Source organism: Orbicella franksi, chromosome 3 (assembly GCF_964199315.1).
Source record: "Orbicella franksi chromosome 3, jaOrbFran1.1, whole genome shotgun sequence".
Taxonomy (NCBI): Eukaryota; Metazoa; Cnidaria; class Anthozoa; order Scleractinia; family Merulinidae; genus Orbicella; species Orbicella franksi.
In genome coordinates, this window is record NC_138147.1 from 8,648,474 (window position 1) to 8,670,646 (window position 22,173).

The window sequence follows — 22,173 nt, forward strand, 5'->3', positions numbered from 1 at the left end:
ACAGTAACAGGTGGTTATCTATTTCATTAACCCATTGACGCCTGTGACGGCCGTGACGAGCGTAGGCTTTTGTTCCGCTTCTGACGTCATCACCTTCGATCAGCATTGGCATCGGTCTACTCGAGTTCTGCAGGAGGAGAAGATCTTTCCAATGATACCCACATCAGATCAGAGTGATTGAGTCAATTGAGCTTGGAATATGTACGAAAATACTCAGAAATTTAAGTGAAAACTCGGAGCAAAATTTTCCTCCACTACACTTGGTCTCTCTGCGGCAAGAATTGCCCGTCTCGATGATGCTTTCTCGGGAGTTCTTGAACTGGAAGCAAGCACAGTAGAAGGCCAACCACTGCAATAAAAATATAAGAAAAGGAGAAAACTGAGGAGAGGCGAAAAAACAAAATTAAAACCGAGAAACCTGAAGACGTAGGTCACTTTCGCGTCCCAAAACAAAATTTCTATTTCTGCGCATGCTCGAGCAAAAATGTCAAAAAAACACGCTGCTAGTGGAAAGAAAGGCATGCTGTCGTGCTACAAATGTTTTTCTGAGTAGATTGGAGTTCAGCTGGCTCATATCCAGGCTGAAAATGTCCAATATGTCTAACAAAACAAATGCGCTTTTGGTGTCCATGGGTTAAACAAAATTAATTACTTGGGCAAACAATTCAAAGGTGTCCACAATGTCCGTGATTGCTGTCGAGCGTTAGCGAGACAGCACACTAAGTACTTTTTCAACTACTTCATTTTCAACCACTTTCCCCACCCCACAAACAAAAAAGCATTTTCAGCAATTTCCCAATATGGGTCAAACAACTCCGTAAGCCTAACGATTGGGCCATTTTTCTAAAACACCGCTTGCTGTAGTAATTATTACAAATCATCCAGCGAGGGCCTACTCTGGACACCCCTACCCTCCAAAGATAAAAAAATTTCCAGACCTGTTGACTGTTCAATTCAGTTCCCACCGTTTTATCGACCTTCGACAGCACTCACTTTCATAATGAAATTCCTAGTATATTTTGAAGTCGGATTATCCAAACGAAATTTGAACATGCAGTTGAACCTCCATCAATGGCCACCTCTGCACAACGTCCACTGCTCTAAGACGGCTACTTTCTTATTTCCAAGTGGACGGTTCATGCATTCACTCTTAATTTAACGTTATCACAACGACCACCACCCCACAACGACCACTTTACCACGTCCCAATTGCCAAAGTTAATCAACAAATGATAAACGAAATAGACAAAACCTCGTGTTATATCGTAAAAGCTCACGAAACTTGATCAGTACCGCACCTCTGGTCTCTGTTTCTTTTTGGTTCCTGTTTCATTTACATATTTTGATTGTGTTACGTAGTTATACTCCACAATAAGTATTTTTTTTTAGTAGAAATGTTGCATCCCCCAAAACAGGTGTCATATTGGACCCTTACCTTCCCGTAAAGGCCACTTTCCTCTTTCCCCACGGTGGCCGTTGTGGAGAGGTTCGGTTGTATTTAATTGATCCAAAATATTGCAATAAGTTATCTTCACAACATTTGGTGATGATAACCTCATCTATAGAGGTCTATAGAAGACCTTAGAATATCTGAAAAGTATACTTAGGAAAGGAAGTGACATTTTGCTGGCACGGACTTCGGAAAGTCGGGTAATTACCGGGTAGTCAAGTGTTTATCTCTGGAACATCTACAGGATATATCGCTATCCAGTGGATAAATGTTGAAAATATAAAAAATAAATTACAACACTATCAAGTAGAGTAGAGACTATTTGAGCTAAGAAAGCCTTGGAAACAATGATAGAAAAATGTATATAACTTTCAGGTGGCTTTCGATACACGTTTCTGAAATGAAAGAAAAAGTCTTGTCCGGAGCAAGATTCGAACCCGCGTCTCCCCGCATACTAATATGGCGTGATATCCACTACACCATCGGAATAACCACGCTGGATAAGTGGCAACTTATTGATGTGGGTAGACAGAACGTGGCCAATCCAAGGAACATTTTTTCTTCGAGACATATACGTATTTCGTGGCTCCTCTCCGACAATCGGGGTTACGCCACAAGTAGAATAGAAACTATTTGCGCAAGGAAAGCCTTAGAAACATCAATAAGTTGTCAGGTATCCAGCGTGGTTGCTCCGATGGTGTAGTGGATATCACGCCGTTTGCAGGGGCGTAACGTGCACTTTTGTGGAGTACGCATGCCGAAGGCACTAGCCGCTAGGGTGCGGAGGGGGTGTATGGCGGCATGTCCTCCCTCAGGAAATTTTTATTCTAGGGCTTCAGAACTGCCATTTCCCACGTTTTCTTACGAACAATTTCATAAATTAACACATGGAAAAACGTAACAGGAGGTGAGTTTAATAGACTAGTCAACAAAGTGATTACAAAGAAAAGGCGAGACGTCTCCCTTTCAGGCGGGCAAATTCTGCAACCACACTGTCAATGTCGACATCCTTATGCCTACGAATGTGGAGAATTGTCACGGGAGGACAACTTCTTCTCACTCATAGTATTTTTCAGTCTCTTCATTCCGCTACAGGACAGAACACAGGATATGTATATAAGCAAAGTGATCAGAACCAAATATATACCTGGATAAAATTCAGGACTTGAGTAATCGAGAGGCTCGACCAAAGTCTCGATCATCGTAGTGATGACTCAGTTTTAGCAGCATATAAAACATAATCGTATAATTGGGTTTTGAACTTCAGAACAGAGTAGCTTTTTTGATATTCGCAAAGTTTTCATTCCGTATTTCATATCAATAACTACAACAACAACTTTTATCGTATTAAAAATCACAGCAAAGCAATCAGAAGAACTCTGTCAAACAAGCTGATTTAAATATCAAAGACGCTTTTCGCAAATAGATGTAATTTTTATTACATTTCCGGGGTACGCACGTGTGGTCGTGGGTATATGATCGTTACGATCCTGGGGCCCGTTTCTCGAAGACCCCGAAAGTCTTCGCACCGGAAAAGCCATGGCGAAATCTCAAACCTTATGATTACAAAGCAGCTTTATTCACATCTCCTTAATATGAACAGAGGTTCCCTTCATACAAGAAGTTTTTTTGCGGGCCCCAAAAGTTTCCAGGGCTTTCAAGAAATCGGCCCCTGGTTTAAAACCTGCCTTCTTTCATTATGTATACCAACTAGCCGGTGAACTATCCATTCAGTGAATAACATCCAGTGAATAGAACCTTCAAACAACTTCAAACAGTCTGATCAGTTACAGTTTTGAAAATTTAAGGTGGCTCTGAACCCTATGTTCATAATCTTTTAAAACTTTGCCAAAAGTTGAGTTCTATTATGCTTATCAAAATTTGATAGCACAAAAATATTTTTACCTTGCCGTTTATGAATTATAACCCCTAAAGCTGTAATTAAGGGCGTTTTTAGCGGGTGATACTGTTGCCATGGTAACCTATATTGTGTCACGAAAATGTTAATAACATGTCACCAACGATTGGGCGGTTTTTTTGATCGCATGACTGTAGCCTCAAGCGATAAAGAGTGGTTATAACCACCCATCAAAATCTAAGTACTAGAAACTGTTTTGAGTTACCTTAATACAGGTTTCTAGTTCGTATAGTGTGATCGTCCGGGTGAGTGTAGTTCTGAAAAGAACTGTTGTTGGTGACTGACGTTTCGACAACCGGAGCGGAAGTCATCTTCAGAGTCAAGTGAATAGTGTTTGTCAGTCGATGATGTTATAAGTCTAGTCCGTTGAACGGTCAGGTTTCACTGTATACCGATCGTGTGAAATACAGCTCTAATGTTTGACTTCATACTGTACAGCAAAGAAAAGTTTCAAAAGTCCCTGGGGTCTTTGTCTTTGGAAAGTCAGTAAGTCTAATAAATTGTATTTAGAATATTCACATTTACATTTTCGTGGCACCATAGTTATGGTGGCACCGACAATTTCATACGAATACGCAGAATATAAGGTCAAATTTGTAATATCAAAACGCATAATGCACGCAGCTGAAGATATTGGGGCATTCAACTGGAAAGCCTAACTCCCATTCACTTTATCGCCTGTTGAAGGTACTCTTAATGTCTGACACCTGGCCACGCAAGGTCGTAGCAAGCCAAATTGTTATTATCTGCAGTAGCAATATGCCGAACGACACGATCCCAATGGTGATCAGATTGTTTTTGAACCAGTCCACAACAGTCGTCAGGCAGCCTCTGGTGTAAATCCTTTTCTCTCGCTCAAAGGAATCCATTCTTCCAACTCCATATCCACACTGGCTGTTTATTCTATCTTCTTCCGTCTTACAACATGTTCGGGGAACACCGCACGCTTCAACACCGGGCGAAGAACAGTTGAAATAAATGTTGGATCCCCAATCTTCATAGGAAGCGATTCCACAGCATTTGAATTCGGTCTGTGTGGTTTCTATGAGCAACTGTAGGTCGGGTTTATCAGGATCGCGATAAAGATTGATTGCGTTGCTCAATTTCTCTCCTATACCTTCCTGCACCCTCTCACGGAAGAAGAAACCCAAAAAGCCACAAGCCACTTCGACCAGCAAAAGAAAACCTACAATGCTCGCATAAAAGCAAAGCATGCACGTGTTCTCTCGGAGAGCACCGAGACAACCCAAAAAAGTTATAATAAACAATGCTGCGCCGAGCAATACGAACAGCACTGCTGGATCAAACGACAAGTCGCTTAAATTCTGGTAAGCGTCCTTCTTTTCGACCATCATGTAAACACCGACACCGAGGATCAAGATTGCCGCTAACCAAAAGAGAACATTTAAGAAAAATAGCGAGAACTTTATGCACTTCGAAGGATCTTCTAGAGAACTCGGCCTCGGACCCATTCTGCGGTGCTTGTTCTGCATGTTCTGTTAATTTACCTCGCGGTGTTTCGTCAGTTCGGTACTGAATGCAATCCTTGAACTCGGCTCTGGTCGACCACGATCGTCTTCGCTTTATTTCCTAGTTCTTGCTTACGAAGACTTCCTCAAGTGAGAGCTAAAGAGGAAAAAACATGTCTTAAGAAAAGCTGTCTTTAAAATCCTTATGGAAATATTAGATCTTGAGATGAACTAACATCAGATATTGTATCGTCACGAGATTTTTTCATGAAGCTTGCTTGAGTTGAACGCAATCATACAATCAAAATATCGCTATTAACTTACCATTGACGATTTTCTTCGGTTAAAACGTAGAGAAGGGACAGAAACGACGGTAATCTGTCAACAATCCAAATTTTAGTTCATAAAATTTGCATAAAAAATGCGTGAAATGCGTGAGAAATTATGTTTACAGGTTTATGACATAGCAACCCATGACGTTAGAATATTTATTTGGTTTTGTTTTCGATACAATTCTTTTTCCGTGTCGTAATGACGTCATCGAAGGAAGTGGACTTCTAATATTTGACCACTCAATCTGGGGTGGATGGAGGATTTATAGAGAGGGGTGTGAGTAAACGAACGCCGAAGGCGAGAGTATTATATCTTGCAGCTTTGGGGGAAGTGCTCACCCGGAAGATTTTGAATATTAGTCCTGGGAAATGCCGCAAACCAAAATGCCGAAAACCAAAAGGTTTTCACTATACTAAAATTTAAGCGAATCAAAACGAAAGAAATTGATCGAAAGACAAGTCATAGAGGAACATTCCAGTTCATTTAAATAAATCTATGGATATCGTGGGAGTTGTATTCATGCTGATGCTTTATATAATTGTTTCGGAAAAAAAACAATGGGATCCACAAGCAGCATTGCCTGCGACAATTGTTCTGTTAATCGCTGAACCACGACATCATACATGTAATATAAAGCCTTGTTAGTGAGATGGATATCTATTGGTTTGTTGGTTGTGGTACGGGCATCGCACAACCACTGACGATTATACGGGGCTCGTGGAGTTCTCTCGGCCCTCTTCGTAACAACTAAAACAGACGATGTGAATAAAGAGTTGTAAATTCCTTTCAACAGTCATAGTTAATTACAGTATACTAATTTGATCTCCATTTAATCTCTTTTACGTTCTTTAGCTGTACTTGAATCACGAGAATGAAAAACAGGAAGAAAAACTGAGATTGTTCACAGTCTCAAGGTTAAGAGTTTTTCTTTCATTTTGTTCGTTTTAATACTTTGTTGAACGTCGTGTGCGTAGTATAAACTTTTGGACTTTTCCCTTGTCCCTATGTCCGTGAATCAAAAGAAACGAGCTAAAATATTTCAATTAGCAATATTTCACCCAAACCCTTGTACAGATTCTTGTCGTCCAGTTGCCAGGCCAGGATTATTGTTAAAAACAGCTTCAAATGATAATACGTTAAAAGAACATTTTCCGTGCACGTTTGTTGCTCTATTGAAAACTTTTTCAGTTGCAATCTTAAGAACAGACAAACGGTGTTATCAATGCAACCTTACTTGGTTAATTAGCACTCAACCAACACCCTCATTTGAATAACAAAAGTCACCCCTAATTAACCAGCAAACCCATCTTTTCTCTTGTGAATGAACGTTTATCCCTTGGGAGCATGCACGGGATAAAATGCAATGTAATGTATTTTGTATAGAGCGGTTTTCAATTGAGTGTCGTAAAACCAAAACCAAACTAATTACTTACCAATAGACTACTCAGCCAATCTCAAACCGTAGTAAAACCAAAAGCAAAATCAAAGTAATTGTCTAATTACTTTCAAAACTCAATTGAAAACCGCTCTAGCTGCTTCTGTTTTGTGGTGTTTTGGCTATTACTGAAACAAGAAACTGTGGAACGCAGGAACGCCGGAACGCCGCAATACTAAAACCCGGAACACAAAATTACGAAAACCCCACCCCCAAGCCAGGGAAAAGACCCTGGGAACGAGGTTGAAAAAAAAAATCCTAAACGCAGCATTACTACAACCTCGGAACGCAAAAAAATCCAACAACAACAACAAAAAAAACATAAAAATATAAATAAAAATAAATAATAAACTGACCATTTGAAATACGAAAGCCAGGACACGCAAAAAAATTCCTGGATTTCCTGAAGTTAGCTCAATTTTACGCAAAGGCAATGCGTTGGTCAGCGGTCGTAAGCTCAAGCTTTAAGCTTTTCGTGATCAGAATTCAACGGAATTACTGTATCAAATTAGTGTTATGTATAAGGTTTTCCTTGCCAAAATGACAAAATAAAATGTCAAACCAAAACCGCGACGAGGTCTATCGATTGTTCTGAGTGGACATTTGAAACAGTTGACAGCGTTAATCCGTACACTGGACTGAAACCTGAAATCTTCGATCTCATTTTCGAGGGTGACAAGTCGCCAGTTAAAACAACTCCTTACCTTTTTTCTCCGGGCTTTTGGGACTGAAACTAGCAAACATGATTGGTAAAACAATGATTAATTAACTGATCTATCAGACTATCACCCTTAGAAAATCTTAAACAAAAAGAAACGAGCTAAATGAGAACAAACCTCACCTAGCGGAAACGCCCTCCTTCTCTCGATGAAAGCGCTCCTCTCCTCCCCGGGGGGGGGGGGGGGGGAGAACTTTCATATGAAAAGGTCGCAGATGCTCGTCGCCTCGATTAGGGGTATAAATCAAGGATTCTTGTCTGTGTTGATGACAAAGCACCACTATTCTTAGCTGTCAAAGTATCGTTTAGGGTGCACTCGAAGAAATAATAAAAGAAACGCTCTTATTTCTATTTTTAAGCTCGATTTCCGCCGGTCTCTCAAATTCAGTATACTAGCGTGTGCTCCTTTCCTGATCAGCGGCTGGTAATCGAGCCTATTCGGTTTTAAGTGGTATCTTTTAGGGGTCAAATAAACCTCGAGCCACACCCAGACTGGTCTCCTTCAGGGGTTTAATTCGAATGTTCCGACGGTTTAATTCGAATGTTCCTTTTCATATGGGAGTCCCTCTCGGGAATGAAAGCACGCCTGAGTACAGTAGATACATTATCATAATTATAATTTGGCGGGAAAACATTACCAATTTCACCTGCTTGGAGCATGTGTTTTTGTATTCCCGGATGTACGGCGTTAGGGTTTCTTATGTGTTCTTATGTGTTCCTGGGTTTAGAAATTTTGTTCCCGGTTTCCGGCGTTTAGCATTTTTTTATGCGTTCCTGGTTCAGTAATTTTGTGTTCCGAGTTTTAGTATTCCGGCGTTCCACCGCTCCAATCCGTTCCAGGTTCCAGTACTAGGAACGGATAAACAAACTACTGCGTTTGATGACATGATAACGTCATACACCAAATTTCACGCTCTGATTGGTTCTTGTGTAATGCTGCCACCTCGTCAACCTTGGCTGCCTCATTGTCAATTACATTAGCTCCGTTTGAGCTTTCATACGGTGGAATGTGGAACAATTTGACGAAAAGGTAAATCAATTAAAAATTAGGAAAACGCACTTTGCAGAAATTTGTTTCGCTTGAAAGATTCCTCCAAATCTAAGACATCTAAGTGTTAAATCTTCAAAGCGGTTCCAAAATCACAGGTAAAATTCACTTTATTGCAAAGATCTTACCTTATTCTAACAGAAAATAACATCAAAGTTGCGTATTTGTGAGCTATATTTCGACAATATTTACATAGCATTACCCATTTGACGGTTAGAATGCCCAACCACATAATCTAAGGCCCCAGCCTGAGCTGCCTCGTGTTAATTGTTTAGTGCGCAGAAATCCACTGCCAAACAAGTGTAATACAAGCGTAATGCTAAATCAAATAGACAGGATACATTTTTACATTCCGTTAATTTTACGAATCAGAATTCAATCTGCCTCGATCAGGCCCGATTCGACCCCTATTGACGAGTAATTTTTGGAATTTATCCTTCTTTTCTTTCGGCTCTCGGAACGTGCGCATTATATGATAGTTTTTAATTGGCTCATTGCAGCTTGTATTACTTGTTATCGTTATGTACAGTTATTTTTGACACCCCCGGCGGAAATCCGATACATTTTTGTGTTACAAAAGTTCTAAAGTTTGTGGAATTTGTTCTTCAGAGTGTTTAAAGATAACGTCTACCTAAAGCTACTCAAACATTTGTAAGCGGTTATTTCCAAACTCGCAAACAACAATACAACCGCTTTTGAGTACTAATGCGGAAGAAGGCTTGAAAAACTGACCCAACTCTTTTCCATATTCACCAAACTTGGTGACAAATTTTCCGTCTACCGTGAAAACCTGTACTGTGTGACTTCCTGCACAACAAACCAGGAGGTACCCTGTTTTGTCCACTGCAAGACAAACTGGCTGATTTAAATCCCCATCCTTGGTCCCATATTTTCCAAATTCATACAAAAATTTTCCTTTGCTATTGTAAACCTTGATAACATGTATTTCAGAATCGGACACAAAGATTTTACCGTCATAACACAAACATCCCAATGGTCGACTGTGAGACAACCGACCTTTCCCTATTGTTTTGAGGATGTTGCCGCTTGGAGAAAAAATCTTGACACATTTATCTCCAGCATCACAGACAATAATATTTCCTTCAGAATCTAGAGATATCCCCCGGGGTTCGATAAGTGATCCGGGTTTGTTCAAAGTTGAAACATATTCTCCATTTTGATTAAAAACCAATATTCTGTCATTACCCCTGTTAGTAACAAAAATCCTACCACTGTTATCACATATTAATCCAGTTGGGTAACTAACCTGCTGTCCAAAATTCCTGATAAACTCCCCTTTCTCATTCAAGACTAAAATTCTGTTGTTACCCATATCACTTAACAAGATTTCATTCGAGTTATTCGTAGCTAAACCCCACGGATGATACAAGCTAACGTTGTCAATACTTCCTAGCGCAAGGCAACCAACAGGCTTGAAGGAACGTTTAGTGACAGTAATTTTTGGAAACTCGCTGAATTCCTGTCCATTCACGACCGCTGTAATCTGGTGTTCTCCTGTTTGTTTTGGAACACAAGACACTTTGTATCTGCCATTACTTCTGTCCTTAATTTGCACGTCGCCGGCTAATGTTCCATTTCGTACAGGCGCGACCTTGACGGTAACACTGTCCGCGGGGAAATAGGTGAAATAGCATTGTTCTTCATCCAAACGTCGAGTGATCAACTCAAATCGTGTTTCCAGCCCGGCAATAGCTTTATTTGTTAGTTCAACAGTACAGTGAATCGCTTGTACTGCAGTTTTATCAAGGCGTCCAATGCCTGAAGTTTGAAGACTATGAAGCAATGCTTGGTTTTCCAAAAACACAGTGGCCTCACACGACGAGGGGAGAACATTTGGTGTAGGCGGAAGTTCTCGAAATAACTCATTCAAACTCGATTTTGCTCGCACAATTTCTGCACCACTACAGCGTTCAAGCAGGCGCTCAATCCGTGTGATGATCTTTTCTCTCTGTTTTAGTTGATCCTGAATCTTAGCTTTGTCGTTCTCGAACTTTTCGAGTACTTCTTTTGTCTGGTTATCCACTTCTGCCAGTAATTTTCGTTCTTGTTGCTTTAGAGTCGAGATCATTGTTTCCACAGTTTGTTGTATTTGTTCTTTAATAATTTGTGAGCGATGTTCAGTAATGCGGGTCTGTTCCTCCAGTTCTCGAATGTAAATGGACATTGTCTGGCATGATTTCTTTGTAGTATCAATTTGAGTAGCGATGTTATCCTTTACCGCTCTTGTTGCTTTTTCCAAATGTTCCACCTGATGTCTGTTATGCTCCAAAGTCACGCAAGTATGACAAGCGGGAACTTCACACTCTTTGCAGTAAAACTTCAACACTCCTTTCTCGTGAAGCTCTTTCCGGCAAAAAGCTGGTCGCTTGAGAATATCCTTGAAGTCTTCTTCTTGAAAATCTTTGAGCGCCAGAACACGATGTTCTTTGTTTTCTCTCAAGATGTTGTGCGCGTTTATACAATCTTTGCACCAAAACTTGCCACAGTTAAAACAATAACTTGTATCTTCGCTTTTCTGATCACAGTTTCCACAAGTGACTTTTGATGTGTTACATTCTTTGATTGCCAAAATATCGAGCAGATTTTTCAAGTAGAAACAGTCTGGCAGAGTTTCCATGCTGCCACTCTCGGGAACAGCCACTTCAATTTGGCAGAGTGGACATTTGATCTTTCCATGGCGGGCGCTCGTCCTTGCCAAGTCGTTCAAGCATTCAAGGCAGAAAATGTGTAAACATGGCAGCTGTTTGGGTTCTTCGTACAAGTGAATACAAACAGAGCAAGTTACTTCTTCCTTTAGGTTGGGCATCAGAGTTGGGATATCCATCCTGGAAACTTAGAAACGAACGAAAATGCTTCTTAATGCGATCAGACGAATTTCAATAGTTCTTCGCAGCGATCGTACCAGTCACGAGATTTCTCAGAAACAAAACGGTATGCCGATCACGCTAAATCAAGAATTGTCACGCGACTTCTATATATCCCTAGGGTATTACGAAACAGAGCCCCTGCCCCCCTCCCCTAAGTAAAACGGGTTCTGGTTCTGATTGCAATTGATACAATAGCCTTTGCCAGGCTCTTGCTCAGCGAAGCGGGCGGGAGACCAGCGGTGTCTCCTTTTCTCTCCCCATTTGTCGCTCGTCCGCTTGTTCCATCTTCCCCACTGACCAAGAGCCTGGGACAGTCTAATTTATACACACACACAAAAAAAACAGCAACAACAACAAAAACGCTACTTCATTCAAAATGACAGATGACTCGAATTTTAGGCTCTCTTACTGGGGTAATTGTCTTCATCAGGCGATTTTCAAATGGTTCTTATACAGGAATGTCACCACATCACCCCTACCTCGACCTTGATTATTCTGGATATCACAAAAACCTCATGCAATAATTGTTTATTAAAAGCACCAGAAGCAATCACAATTCGAACTAGAAGTTATGGCAAAATAAATAATACATTTAGTTTGGGAAAACAATTTAAAAGTGCGCACAATGTCCGAAATATTTTGAAATTGATTATGCAAGGGAAATTGAAACATACGGTTGAACCTCTACTAACGGCCACTTTCTCATTTCCCAGGGGACGGTCCATACATTCACTCTTAATTTAACGTCTCTACGACGGCCACTTATCGAGAACAGTAACTACCACTTTACCACGTCTCAACGGCCAAAATTATTTGCCTCTCGACGGCAGCCAGTTTAATCACCGAACCCATGATGTCCTGGGTGGACAAAACCTAATGTTTTATTGCAAAAGGTCTGATCCGTTTCTTTTTGGCTTCTGTTCTAGATATATTTTGATTGTGTGATGTAGCTATATGCTACAATAAGCTGTTTTATTTTTTGTTTTATAAAAAATAGAAAATATAAATAATGTTGCACCCCAAAAAACCGATGCCATATTGCATCCCTACCTTTCCATAACGGCCACCCCTCCATTTTTTTTTTAACGACCACTGTTACCGCCAAATATTTTATGGTTTTTAATTTCCTTTCTAGCCTTTAAAGTTTCTTTGTATTAATCATAGGACGTCCTTTTTTGTGGTTATTTTTGCGGATGTGTTTGCCCACGTACGGTAAACGAAACAAAGAAATCTATTACGCTTTGTATTAGGTAATATTTCTTCTAACGTGTTCAAAAAAAAAAAACAGTTCTAGCAAATGTGTCATCGTGTTAAGATCAAACTCTTAGGCTCAACTCAACGCATGTGAAATCCCTCAGGCGGACACAGAAGTAAGTTTTTTCATTATTGAATGTCTTTTATTGTCTTTGTATTACCAAACGTTTGTTTCTTAAGTTTGTAGTAGTTTTCTAGCTAGCCTAATTGTAGTTTCTACTTCGTTATTTGTTTCTTAGTTTTCGAAACCGTTTCACCGTTTTCACCGTTTCTCAATCGTTTCTCAACAACGCTTCTTTACAACGCTTCTATACATCGCTTCGATATTTGATTCGTTACGCTTCGCATCATCTATGTACATCGCTTCGCTTCAATAAATGCTGTTTACAATAAACTGCGTCACGAACATCATTCTGGGGAATGTTTGAAACGCGTTTAGAATATCTGTGACAACGAGAGGATACGTGATTCACAAAACCGTCCTGTGAGTAACGTTAAGTTCTGCGTTCACAACCACTTTCCTCTTTCCCCAAGGTGGCCGTTGTGGAGAGGTTTTAACTGGTTTAAACAATTGCAGTGAGGTGTCTTCACAAAATTAGATAATTTCGGTCTGCTAAGGATAACCTCATTAGTAGAAGATATTTGAATATCTGAAAAGTAGATACAGGAAACGAGGTGACATTTTTCTGGCATGGACGGACTTTGGAAAGTCAGGCAATTACAGGGAAGTTGAGTAGGATATAACGCTTTCCAGTGGATAATTGTCGAAAAAAATAATAAACAGCACCCAGCTTTACCGAAACAACGGAATCTGATCAACAGAGTTTAGTGAATTACATCCAACTGTGTATATCTTTTTATTTTTTTATAATTTACAACCAATTCAAACTAATAGTGCGATATCAGTGACTATTACTAAAGATTAAACTGACAGTGCAACAAAATTTACTCCTTTTCATATCACACTAACAGTTATACGGAATTACAGGTACTTCCTTTCTTTTTAGGACATACCAGAAATTGTTATCATTACCCAGACGAGTTCGAAGCTTAAATTATATCAACGCGAGAATTTAACTGGAAATTAAATGAAGTTCGACCGTACAGAATTTAAATTCAACGAACCTGTTGGGGCAGGATTGAATGAGGTACATGTACTGTAACCTCACCCATCAGTTTAATTTCAGCAATCTCAGTTAGAATTTCATCTTATTTCTTAGCTAACAGTAAGTTCTACAGATATTGGATCTCAGCTATCAGTTAAAAATTGTGCTCTTTCTCAAATGGTATCAACTGTTATTGTTATGTACAGTTATCTATGGCTTACTGATTTTGACACCCCCTAGCCGCGGAAATTCGATACAATTTTGGGGTTACAAAAGTTCTAAACCTTGTAGAATTTGTTCTTCAAAGGATAATCTATTCAAACATTTGCAAGCGGTTATTTCCTAACTCGCAAACAACAATACGACCGCTTTTGAGCACTAATGCGGAAGTTGGCTTGTAAAACTGACCCAACTCTTTTCCATATTCACCAACCTTGGTGACAAATTTTCCGTCTAGAGTAAAAACCTGCACAGTATGGCTTCCTGCACAACAAACCAGGAGGTGTCCTGTTTTGTCCACTGCAAGACAAACTGGCTGATTTAAATCCCCATCCTTGGTCCCATATTTTCCAAATTCATACAGAAATCTTCCTTTGTTATTGTAAACCTTGATAACATGCATTTCAGAATCAGAGACAAAGATTTTACTCTCATAACATAAACATCCCTTCGGTTGAGACAACCAACCTTTCCCTATTGTTCTGAGAATGTTGCCATTTGGAGAAAAAATTCTAACACATTTACCGCCAGTATCACAGACAATAACATTTCCTTCAGAATCTAGTGATATCCCCCGGGGTTCGCTAAGTGATCCGGATTCGTTCAAAGTTGAAACATATTCTCCATTTTGATTAAAAACCAATATTTTGTTATTACCCCTGTTAGCAACAAAAATCCTACCCGCGTTATCACATATTAATCCAGTTGGGTATCTAACCTGCTGTCCAAAAGACCTGATAAACTCCCCTTTCTCATTGAAGACTAAAATTCGATCTTTTCTCTTATCACTTAACAAGATTTCATTCGAGTTATTCGTAGCTAAACCCCACGGATGGCGACTTCCTCGCGAAAGGCAACCAACAGGCTTGAAGGAACGTTTAGTAACAGTAATTGTTGGAAACTCGTTAAATTCTTGTCCATTTATGACCGCTGTAATCTGATGTTCTCCATCTTGTTTTGGAATACATGACACTTCGTACCTGCCATTTTTCCTGTCCTTAATTTGCATGTCACCGGCTAATGTACCACCTTGTACAGACGCGACCTTGACAATAACAATGTCCGTGGAAAAATTGGTGAAATAACGTTGTTCTTCATCCAAACGTCGAGTGATCAACTCCAGCCGTGTTTCCAGCCCGGCAATGGCTTCATTTATTAGTTCAACAGTACAGTGAATCGCTTGTACTGCAGTTCTATCAAGGCGTCCAATGCCTGAAGTTTGAAGACTATGAAGCAATGCTCGGTTTTGTAAAAACACAGTGGCCAGACTTCTCCCTTCACACGATGAGGCGAGGACAGCTGGTGTGGGCGGAAGTTCTCGAAATAAGTCATTCAAACTCGATTTTCCTCGCACAAGTTCTGCACCACTACTGCGTTCAAGCTGGCGCTCAACCTGTGTGATGACTTTTTCTCTCTGTTTTAGTTGATCCTGAAACTTAGCTTTGTCCTTCGCGAACATTTCAATTGCTTCCTTTGTCTGGTTTTCCACTTCCATTACTAACTTTCGTTCTTGTTGCTGTAGAGTCGAGATCATTGTATGAACAGTTTGCTGTATTTGATCCTTCACAATTTGTGAGCGATGTTCAGTAATGCGGGTCTGTTCCTCCAGTTCTCGAATGTGAATGGACATTGTCTGGCATGATTTCTTTGTAGTCTCAAGTTGAGTCGCGAGGCTGTCCTTCACCGCTCTTGTAGCTATTTCCAAATGTTCTACCTCATGTCTGTTATGCTCCAAAGTTACGCAAGTCTGGCAAGCGGGAACTTCACACTCTTTGCAGTAAAACTTCAACACTCCTTTCTCGTGAAGCTCTTTCCGGCAAAATGCCGGACGCTTGAGAACATCCTGGAAGTCTTTTTCTTGAAAATCTGTGAGCGCCAGAACACGATGTTCTTTGTTTTCCCTCAAGATGTTGTGCGCGTTTATACAATCTTTGCACCAAAACTTGCCACAGTTAAAACAATAACTTGTATCTTCGCTTTTCTGACCACAGTTTCCACAAGTCACTTTTGATGTGTTACATTCTTTTATTGCCAAAATATCGAGCACATTTTTCAAGTAAAAGCAGTCTGGCAGAGTTTCCATGCTGCCACTCTCAGAAACAGCCACTTCAATCTGGCAGAGTGGACATTTGATCTTTCCATGGCGGGCGCTCGTCCTTGCCAAGTCGTTCAAGCATTCAAGGCAGAAAATGTGCAAACATGGCAACTGTTTAGGTTCTTCGTACAAGTGAATACAAACAGAGCAAGTTACTTCCTCCTTAAGGTTGTGCATCAGAGTTGGAACATCCATATTGAAAACTTAGAAAGAAACGAAAATGGTCCTTAGTGCAATCAGACGAATTTCAATAGTTCCTCGCAGAGGCACTCGTAGTAGTCACGTGATTTCTCAGAAACAAAATGGTTTCCCGGTCACGTGATTTCTCTGAACCAAAACGGTATGCCGGTCACAAGAACTGTCACGCGAACTTTCTAGGGTATTACTTAACGATGCTTAGTAAAACGGGTTCTGGTTCCGATTGTAGTTGAGACAATAACCTGTTCGAGGCTCTCGGTCAGTGGGAACGATCGAAAAAGCCGGCGGCGACGAAAGAAAAGAAAAAAAAAGCTGATCGGCCCCATTGGCCTGGAAGACCTGGTACAGACTATTTATACAAATTCAAAAATGACAAGGAACAGGAACAGGAACCGGACTGGAACAGCGAGACAAGTTTTAGGGATGGGTGGGTGTGGGTCAATTGTCAGTACCAGATTTTTCAGTTAAAATGGAAGCTTTTTTCTTAGTTGACGGAGGAGATTGTGACCGTAATTTTAATTGGCATGACTAATAAAGTGTGACGCGATTTCGCTGTTGAACTAATTACAGCTTAGCACTCTTATCTTTTAAAAGGCCAAAAGTAATCACAATTCGAACTACAACTATAAGTTATTCCACACTTTTTCCATTAAATAATTTTATTATATCCATGACATAGCGTTTTAGAAAATTTCATTGCATTCTGCAATTGTGTAATTGATAAAGCCTTGGCTAATAACAAGTTACTTGTAACTAGTTATTTGTATAAAAGTATGGTATCAGTCATCCAAAATAAGACAAAATAATATCCATATAGTGCTTCATTCGCATTTACACCAGTTGGGTTTACTCTAGGAAAATATTGTCAGTTGAAATTTATCCTTGAGCTTATAAAAACTTTTGGCGTAAAATTTTCATCATGGAGAAGAACTCAAAAATGCTGTATACAAATATTTCTTTTGAATTTGAGATGTATATCTCTCATGTGGAATACATCGAGGTTTGACCATCAAATTTGACGGTCTTAATGATTTATTCTTTTGAAAACACAAGCTTTCTGTTTATGAAGTCCGGCTCCGAAAGACCGAGCAAACACGATCCAATGTCTTCGTCCCTTATCTTGAAAAGAAAAAAAAAACCCTGAAATTCTAGATAAGGGCCTTCTTTGCAAACTCCTGAAGTAAACCCTGGTGTACATGCATTCTCCAATATAAACACGGACAACATCATTACTGAACTGTGAACAGCCTCTCTAGTCCTTTGTCGCGTGCTATTGGGTGAAAAATAATCAGAAGTGTAGCAGCCAGCTCTCGTAAGCTTGTAATTTTGGGGCTAAGGACATTGGTTTTGTTATTTGCTCCATTTGTCTGTCAAAGTGTAGTAAGCCTTTCATCTACGACCTCACGAGGGCTCCTACCCGATCCAAAATAGTCGGAAAGCCGAGCAAGCCGAGTGTGGCCTGGGGTGGAATAACGCGCTCGGAACACGCACTACAAGGGAGCCTGTTCACAGACTTGGGAGTATCGGCAGTTATGATATACCAAATATGATCTTTGGTTAAACTGGCAGGTTACTGGTTTAACACAAACATTCATTCCCACATCATGACAATGATGATGCTGTACAGCTTACAAAGAAAACGATTAAGTCACTGGTAAATATTAATACCACCAAAACGGAACGACCCACCATGTTGCTCTGAGGAATAAAAAAAAAAAACAATAACCCGCTGAGATGCTCTTTCTTCCCCAGACAAACCTTCAACTAATGTTGTTGTACATTTTCGCTCTGCTGTAAAAAGTCGTTCTTACTCTTCACTCTGTGGATGATCCATTCAGGTAAATGAGCAGCACTTTTAAGTGGTAATGTTTGCTCTTTGGTATTGTTACAACATTTAAATTAGGAATATTCTGTCAAATTTGATCCTGGAGCTCTTGAGAGTGCAAGGTTTCATCTGTGATGATGGGTGAATAATGATAATAGCAAATTTCAAAATTTCAAAATACTCTTCGTCTTTCCGCAATAAATTTGTTATGGAATGCTCTAAAGCTGAACATTTTCGCAATTCCTGTGGTTCATGAATTCCATTCAAACAAAAGGGATCATGTGATGGAAACAAAACCTCTTTTGCTTCCCAGACATTCATAGTTATGATATTTAATAATTGTACTGAATATATCTTTTCTTTTTTTTTGCAAGTGAATATATGAAATGTGTAAAATATCAAACTATTTTCAAGTAAACAACAAATCACTTTGCTTTGCAAGCATCATTTGATTAATTAAACTGTAAAGAGGAGTTCACCGTTGTTTCCCGCACAACTTTTTTTAAATTTCAAGGAAACAGTTTTGAAGGAAGACGTCTGTCATCGGATTCCCATTCAAGCGTTGCTTTTCCCTGAGATGTTGACTTTTCTAATCATAATTTCCAACATGCGCTAGGCTGGATTACCGCCGCTCTCTGGTTTATGTTGAGCGCGGACTCCTTTCCCAAACAGCGGCTAATAACTGAGCGTACGCAAGCGCGTGATGGTCTGTTATGGTTCGCTTGCATATTGAGTTAGGAATCATTCTCGTTCTAATATCATGGATGACAAAATACTCCTTAATTTTGGCGCGAAATTTCAGCGTTAATTTATAATTTCACATATGAAGTTATAGAATTGCCATGGCAACGTTTGGCGCGAAATTTCTCGATGACCTCTCGACAATACACAAGTCAAAAACCCACGATCGTAAGCGTAATTTGTCACCCATGATATTGAACGATAATCAAATGGTATACACGTGAAATTACGAAGTAATTTCACTTGCGTTTCGTCGAAATTCTAATAATTAGAATTTTGACATAACGAGAGTAACATTGTCTCCTAATTTTACCCGTCACCAATACTTATTGCACTTAATTAAATAGGAATAGATCCGGTCAGTTTGGGTGAATAAAGCGCCGACTAAAACCGGGTTAAAAGGGACTCGTAATCACTAAACTACAGAAGCTAACTCATTATAACAAAATGATCCAAAATTATAATGAAGACGGCGTTCGTAATGTTATCCGCGACCTTGCTAAATACTACCTAGGCTTCATTCAAATAATCGACCCTACCTGTTTGTAATCTTTTCCTAGCTGACATGGTTATGTGCCGTGTTACTGGACAAAAAGCAATACGCTAATTGATTCTTGACTAACTTACAACCTCTTTACCTTTCAGTTCCCGCATCTCTCGAGGAGACCGACTTTAGAAGTCTATCTTGTTCTGTAATGAATCAAAAGCGCGTATCCTGAACATCACTATCCTCCTGCTCGTGGCTTTCCTCTTGACTGTCAGGGAGTCTCTGTTCATTGTTAGACACGGTCTCTTCTTCCTGTGCTTGCTTGACATGATGTGTTCCTGCTTCTTGCACGTTTTGCTCTGAGTCTGTAACCGAAACACTCTCGGTCGGGGTTTGTTGGATCTCCACAGTCACTATAAAATTGTTATCTTCTTTTTGCTGTGAATCGTCCTGTTTCTCGCTTGATGGTCGTTCGTCCTGGACATTTTCTTGGTCTCGTACGGTTTCCTCTTTTCCTTCATCCGCTACTTGTTTGTCGTCCATCTTTCCCTCGTCCTCATTCTTAGAAGAAGTCGCCTGCTCTTCGTCTGATTTCTTTGCCACTTCCTCAGGCGTTTCCTCTTTGACTTCCTTTTCCGATCCTTCCGAAGATTTTGCTTCCTCATCCTCCTTCCCCGATTTAGAACTTTGTTGGTCTTGCGTTTCACCCTCCCTTCCCTCAGCTGCTTTTTTGCTCTCTTCCTGCATGTCCCCATCGTACTGAAGAAATAACTCCTCCAGTAGATCTGAATGACGTGATTTCCACGCGTACATCGAGTCTCGGTTTATTTCCGGTTGGGTCAGCAGTTCGTCAAGTTCTGACAGATGCTTCTCTTTATCCTATAAACACAAAAAATGTTACATATATCGGTAAATCTTTCAAGCTAGCCTTACCTTTACTGTATACGCTGTTACAATTAGGAAAAAAATACAAGAAAGGATGAAGGGTGAAATCTAGAGTGTTGATCCTCCACAGAGGCCTTGTTGCCATGGTAATCCCTCTCACGTTATTTTTAGACATGGTACCCAGTTCTTCCGCGGATGTTACCAGGCGAGTTGAGCTAGTGTTTTCGCGGGGGATGAAAATGGGGAGGGTGAAGACCTGGGAATATTTCTGGACCGTCCTGATATTTCCGGACCGTCCTGATATTTCCGGGGGTGATCTAAAATGATTAATCCTCTATTGTGCCACCTCTTTACACTCGTTACTTGAAATCAAAAAAAAGAAAAAAAAAAGCTCAGAAACTTAACTTACTTTAAGAGTTCTTTCCAGTGTTCTAAGTTTGACAAGTGTCTCCTCATTACCATCATGAACCGAAGACAGCGCCCGCAACCTCTCTGGACAGTCCCACACGTGATCACCCACTATTGACAGGCGCGCTTTTCTTACATTCTGAAACATGACCAACAAATCGTCATCGTCCGACGAAGATTTAATGGATCCTCTGTCGCTCTTAATGGATCCTCTGTCGCTCTTAATCGATACTTTGTCGAATCTTGAGCCGGGGGACTTGGGAGGCGACGAAGATTTCTCTGGTTCGACCTCGGGTGGCACAGACCACGTTTCCTGCCGGTCTAATGTGAAGTACCATTTGGTTTTCGACGGCGACAATGGTTCATCAAGTTGGGTTAGACTCGTTTCCTTCATGTCTTCCTTCGCGTCTTGTTTAAATTCGTCAGTTTCTGACGGCTGTTGAGCAGAACTAACCTCTGTTACTTCTGTTTTAACCACTGATACTACTGTCTCGACTTTTTCTGAAATAACGGAAGTGGATTTTACTGTCTCTACAACGGTAAGTGAGCTTTCGGTCGTCACTGTGCTTACAGTCCCGTCTGTTTCATCAACTGTAGAGTCCGAAACGTCTGGAGCTGATTCCTGCTCCGGCTGTGCGCTTTCAGCTTCAGCCGTCACCTCCACGGAAACACTAGCTTGCCCTTTACTTCCTTCTTCCTCCTCGTGCGAAGATGCAACTTCTTGGGCAGTGTCGCTGGAACTTTCTACAGCGGGTGTATCTTGTTGGTCAGACACTTCAATAACAGGCACAGACTCAACCGCTATCTTTTCACTATTCACTAAAACCTCATCCACCACAGGGACAGGCTTTTCAGTCATCTCGCTTTCACTACTTTTGCTCGTTTCTTCTGGTTTGTCTTCAGATGGTTGAGACGCCTCCTGTGTGTCACTAAGTATTGGCCGTGTGTCTTCAGGTACCGGGTGTGTCTCAGTAACGACTGGATGCGTGCCACTGGACACGGACGGTCGTTTGTCTTTCCCTTCCGTTTTTTCGGGTGATCTCGACAGAGAGCCTGATGTAGACCTCCTTCGTGTTGCTTTCAAGTCTTCCTCGTCTTCTAAAAAGTCGTGGCGTCCTCCAACAGCTACAATTGAAATGACACCAGATGCGTTACCTCAAATTAAGTTGAGAGGTTGTATAAACGCAGTGATCGGTTTCAAATTTTTTCGATTAACCAACACTGCTAACCATGTTGTAGAGTTTGGAAAGGGACGCTTAACTACATGGAAATTTCAAGCCAAATCGTCACGCAAAAGAAGAGTATACATCATCAATTCGCGCAGAATCTCTTACAATCTCAGTTCAGTTGCAAAGAAGGACTACAACGTAGTAACAATAATAAATAAGAAATCATGGAGAAAATATAGAGCATTTCCACTCACGTGGCCAGTACACATGCAAATTTATTGAAACAAAGGGAATTGTTTACATGAGAAAAGAGTTCAACTCCCACAGGGTCGGTTTGGTATACCAACGTGGCCGCCGTTTCATTGTTTTGGAACACCAATATGGCTGCCCTGACGTCACGAGAAAAATGCTCTTTATTAGAAATATGTTTGCAAGCCACACTTTTGAGGCAATTAGGAGCATGGTAGATATATTATTTCCATCCTCGGTTTGGCTGTGATTTGGTTCGTCATACCAGGAGTCTCACG

General features: G+C 40.5%; 3 protein-coding genes and 1 pseudogene across 5 annotated transcripts in view; all 4 read right to left on the reverse strand.

The window, feature by feature from the left end:
- LOC145481083 (uncharacterized) overlaps positions 1 to 22,173 on the reverse strand; it is a 61,015-nt gene that overhangs the window by 24,575 nt on the left and 14,267 nt on the right. Inside the window, exons 10-11 of one of the 2 annotated variants that reach the window (XR_014048585.1) lie at positions 20,479 to 21,602; positions 18,021 to 20,063 (exon numbers count right to left, since the gene is read on the reverse strand). Coding sequence is in view for 1 of the 2 variants with exons in the window: in XM_081459473.1 (XP_081315599.1) it covers positions 19,398 to 20,063; positions 20,479 to 21,602 (1,790 nt within the window). In the remaining variant the exon portion in view is untranslated. Of the gene's footprint in view, positions 1 to 16,772; positions 20,064 to 20,478; positions 21,603 to 22,173 lie in introns of those variants that run through there. The other variant, XM_081459473.1, reaches the window with a different exon arrangement.
- Positions 3,085 to 5,979, reverse strand: LOC145481082 (tetraspanin-33 pseudogene; annotated as a pseudogene). Its single transcript, XR_014048584.1, has 2 exons — positions 5,162 to 5,979; positions 3,085 to 4,994 (listed from the first exon to the last, which is right to left on the reverse strand). The product of XR_014048584.1 is annotated as a tetraspanin-33 pseudogene (transcript).
- On the reverse strand, positions 8,497 to 11,735 carry LOC145481085 (E3 ubiquitin-protein ligase TRIM71-like). Its single transcript, XM_081459475.1, has one exon. The coding sequence runs from the start codon at positions 11,214 to 11,216 to the stop codon at positions 9,009 to 9,011; it is 2,208 nt and encodes a 735-aa protein (XP_081315601.1). The 5' UTR covers positions 11,217 to 11,735; the 3' UTR covers positions 8,497 to 9,008.
- LOC145481086 (E3 ubiquitin-protein ligase TRIM71-like) lies at positions 13,326 to 16,633 on the reverse strand. Its single transcript, XM_081459476.1, has one exon. It carries the CDS (start codon positions 16,126 to 16,128, stop codon positions 13,933 to 13,935), a length of 2,196 nt encoding a protein of 731 aa, XP_081315602.1. The 5' UTR covers positions 16,129 to 16,633; the 3' UTR covers positions 13,326 to 13,932.

What these genes read in the sequence shown, in the direction of transcription:
- LOC145481085 (XM_081459475.1), bottom strand. Translation starts at nt 11,216, where the DNA reads ATGGATATCCCAACTCTGATGCCCAACCTAAAGGAAGAAGTAACTTGC.
- LOC145481086 (XM_081459476.1), bottom strand. Translation starts at nt 16,128, where the DNA reads ATGGATGTTCCAACTCTGATGCACAACCTTAAGGAGGAAGTAACTTGC.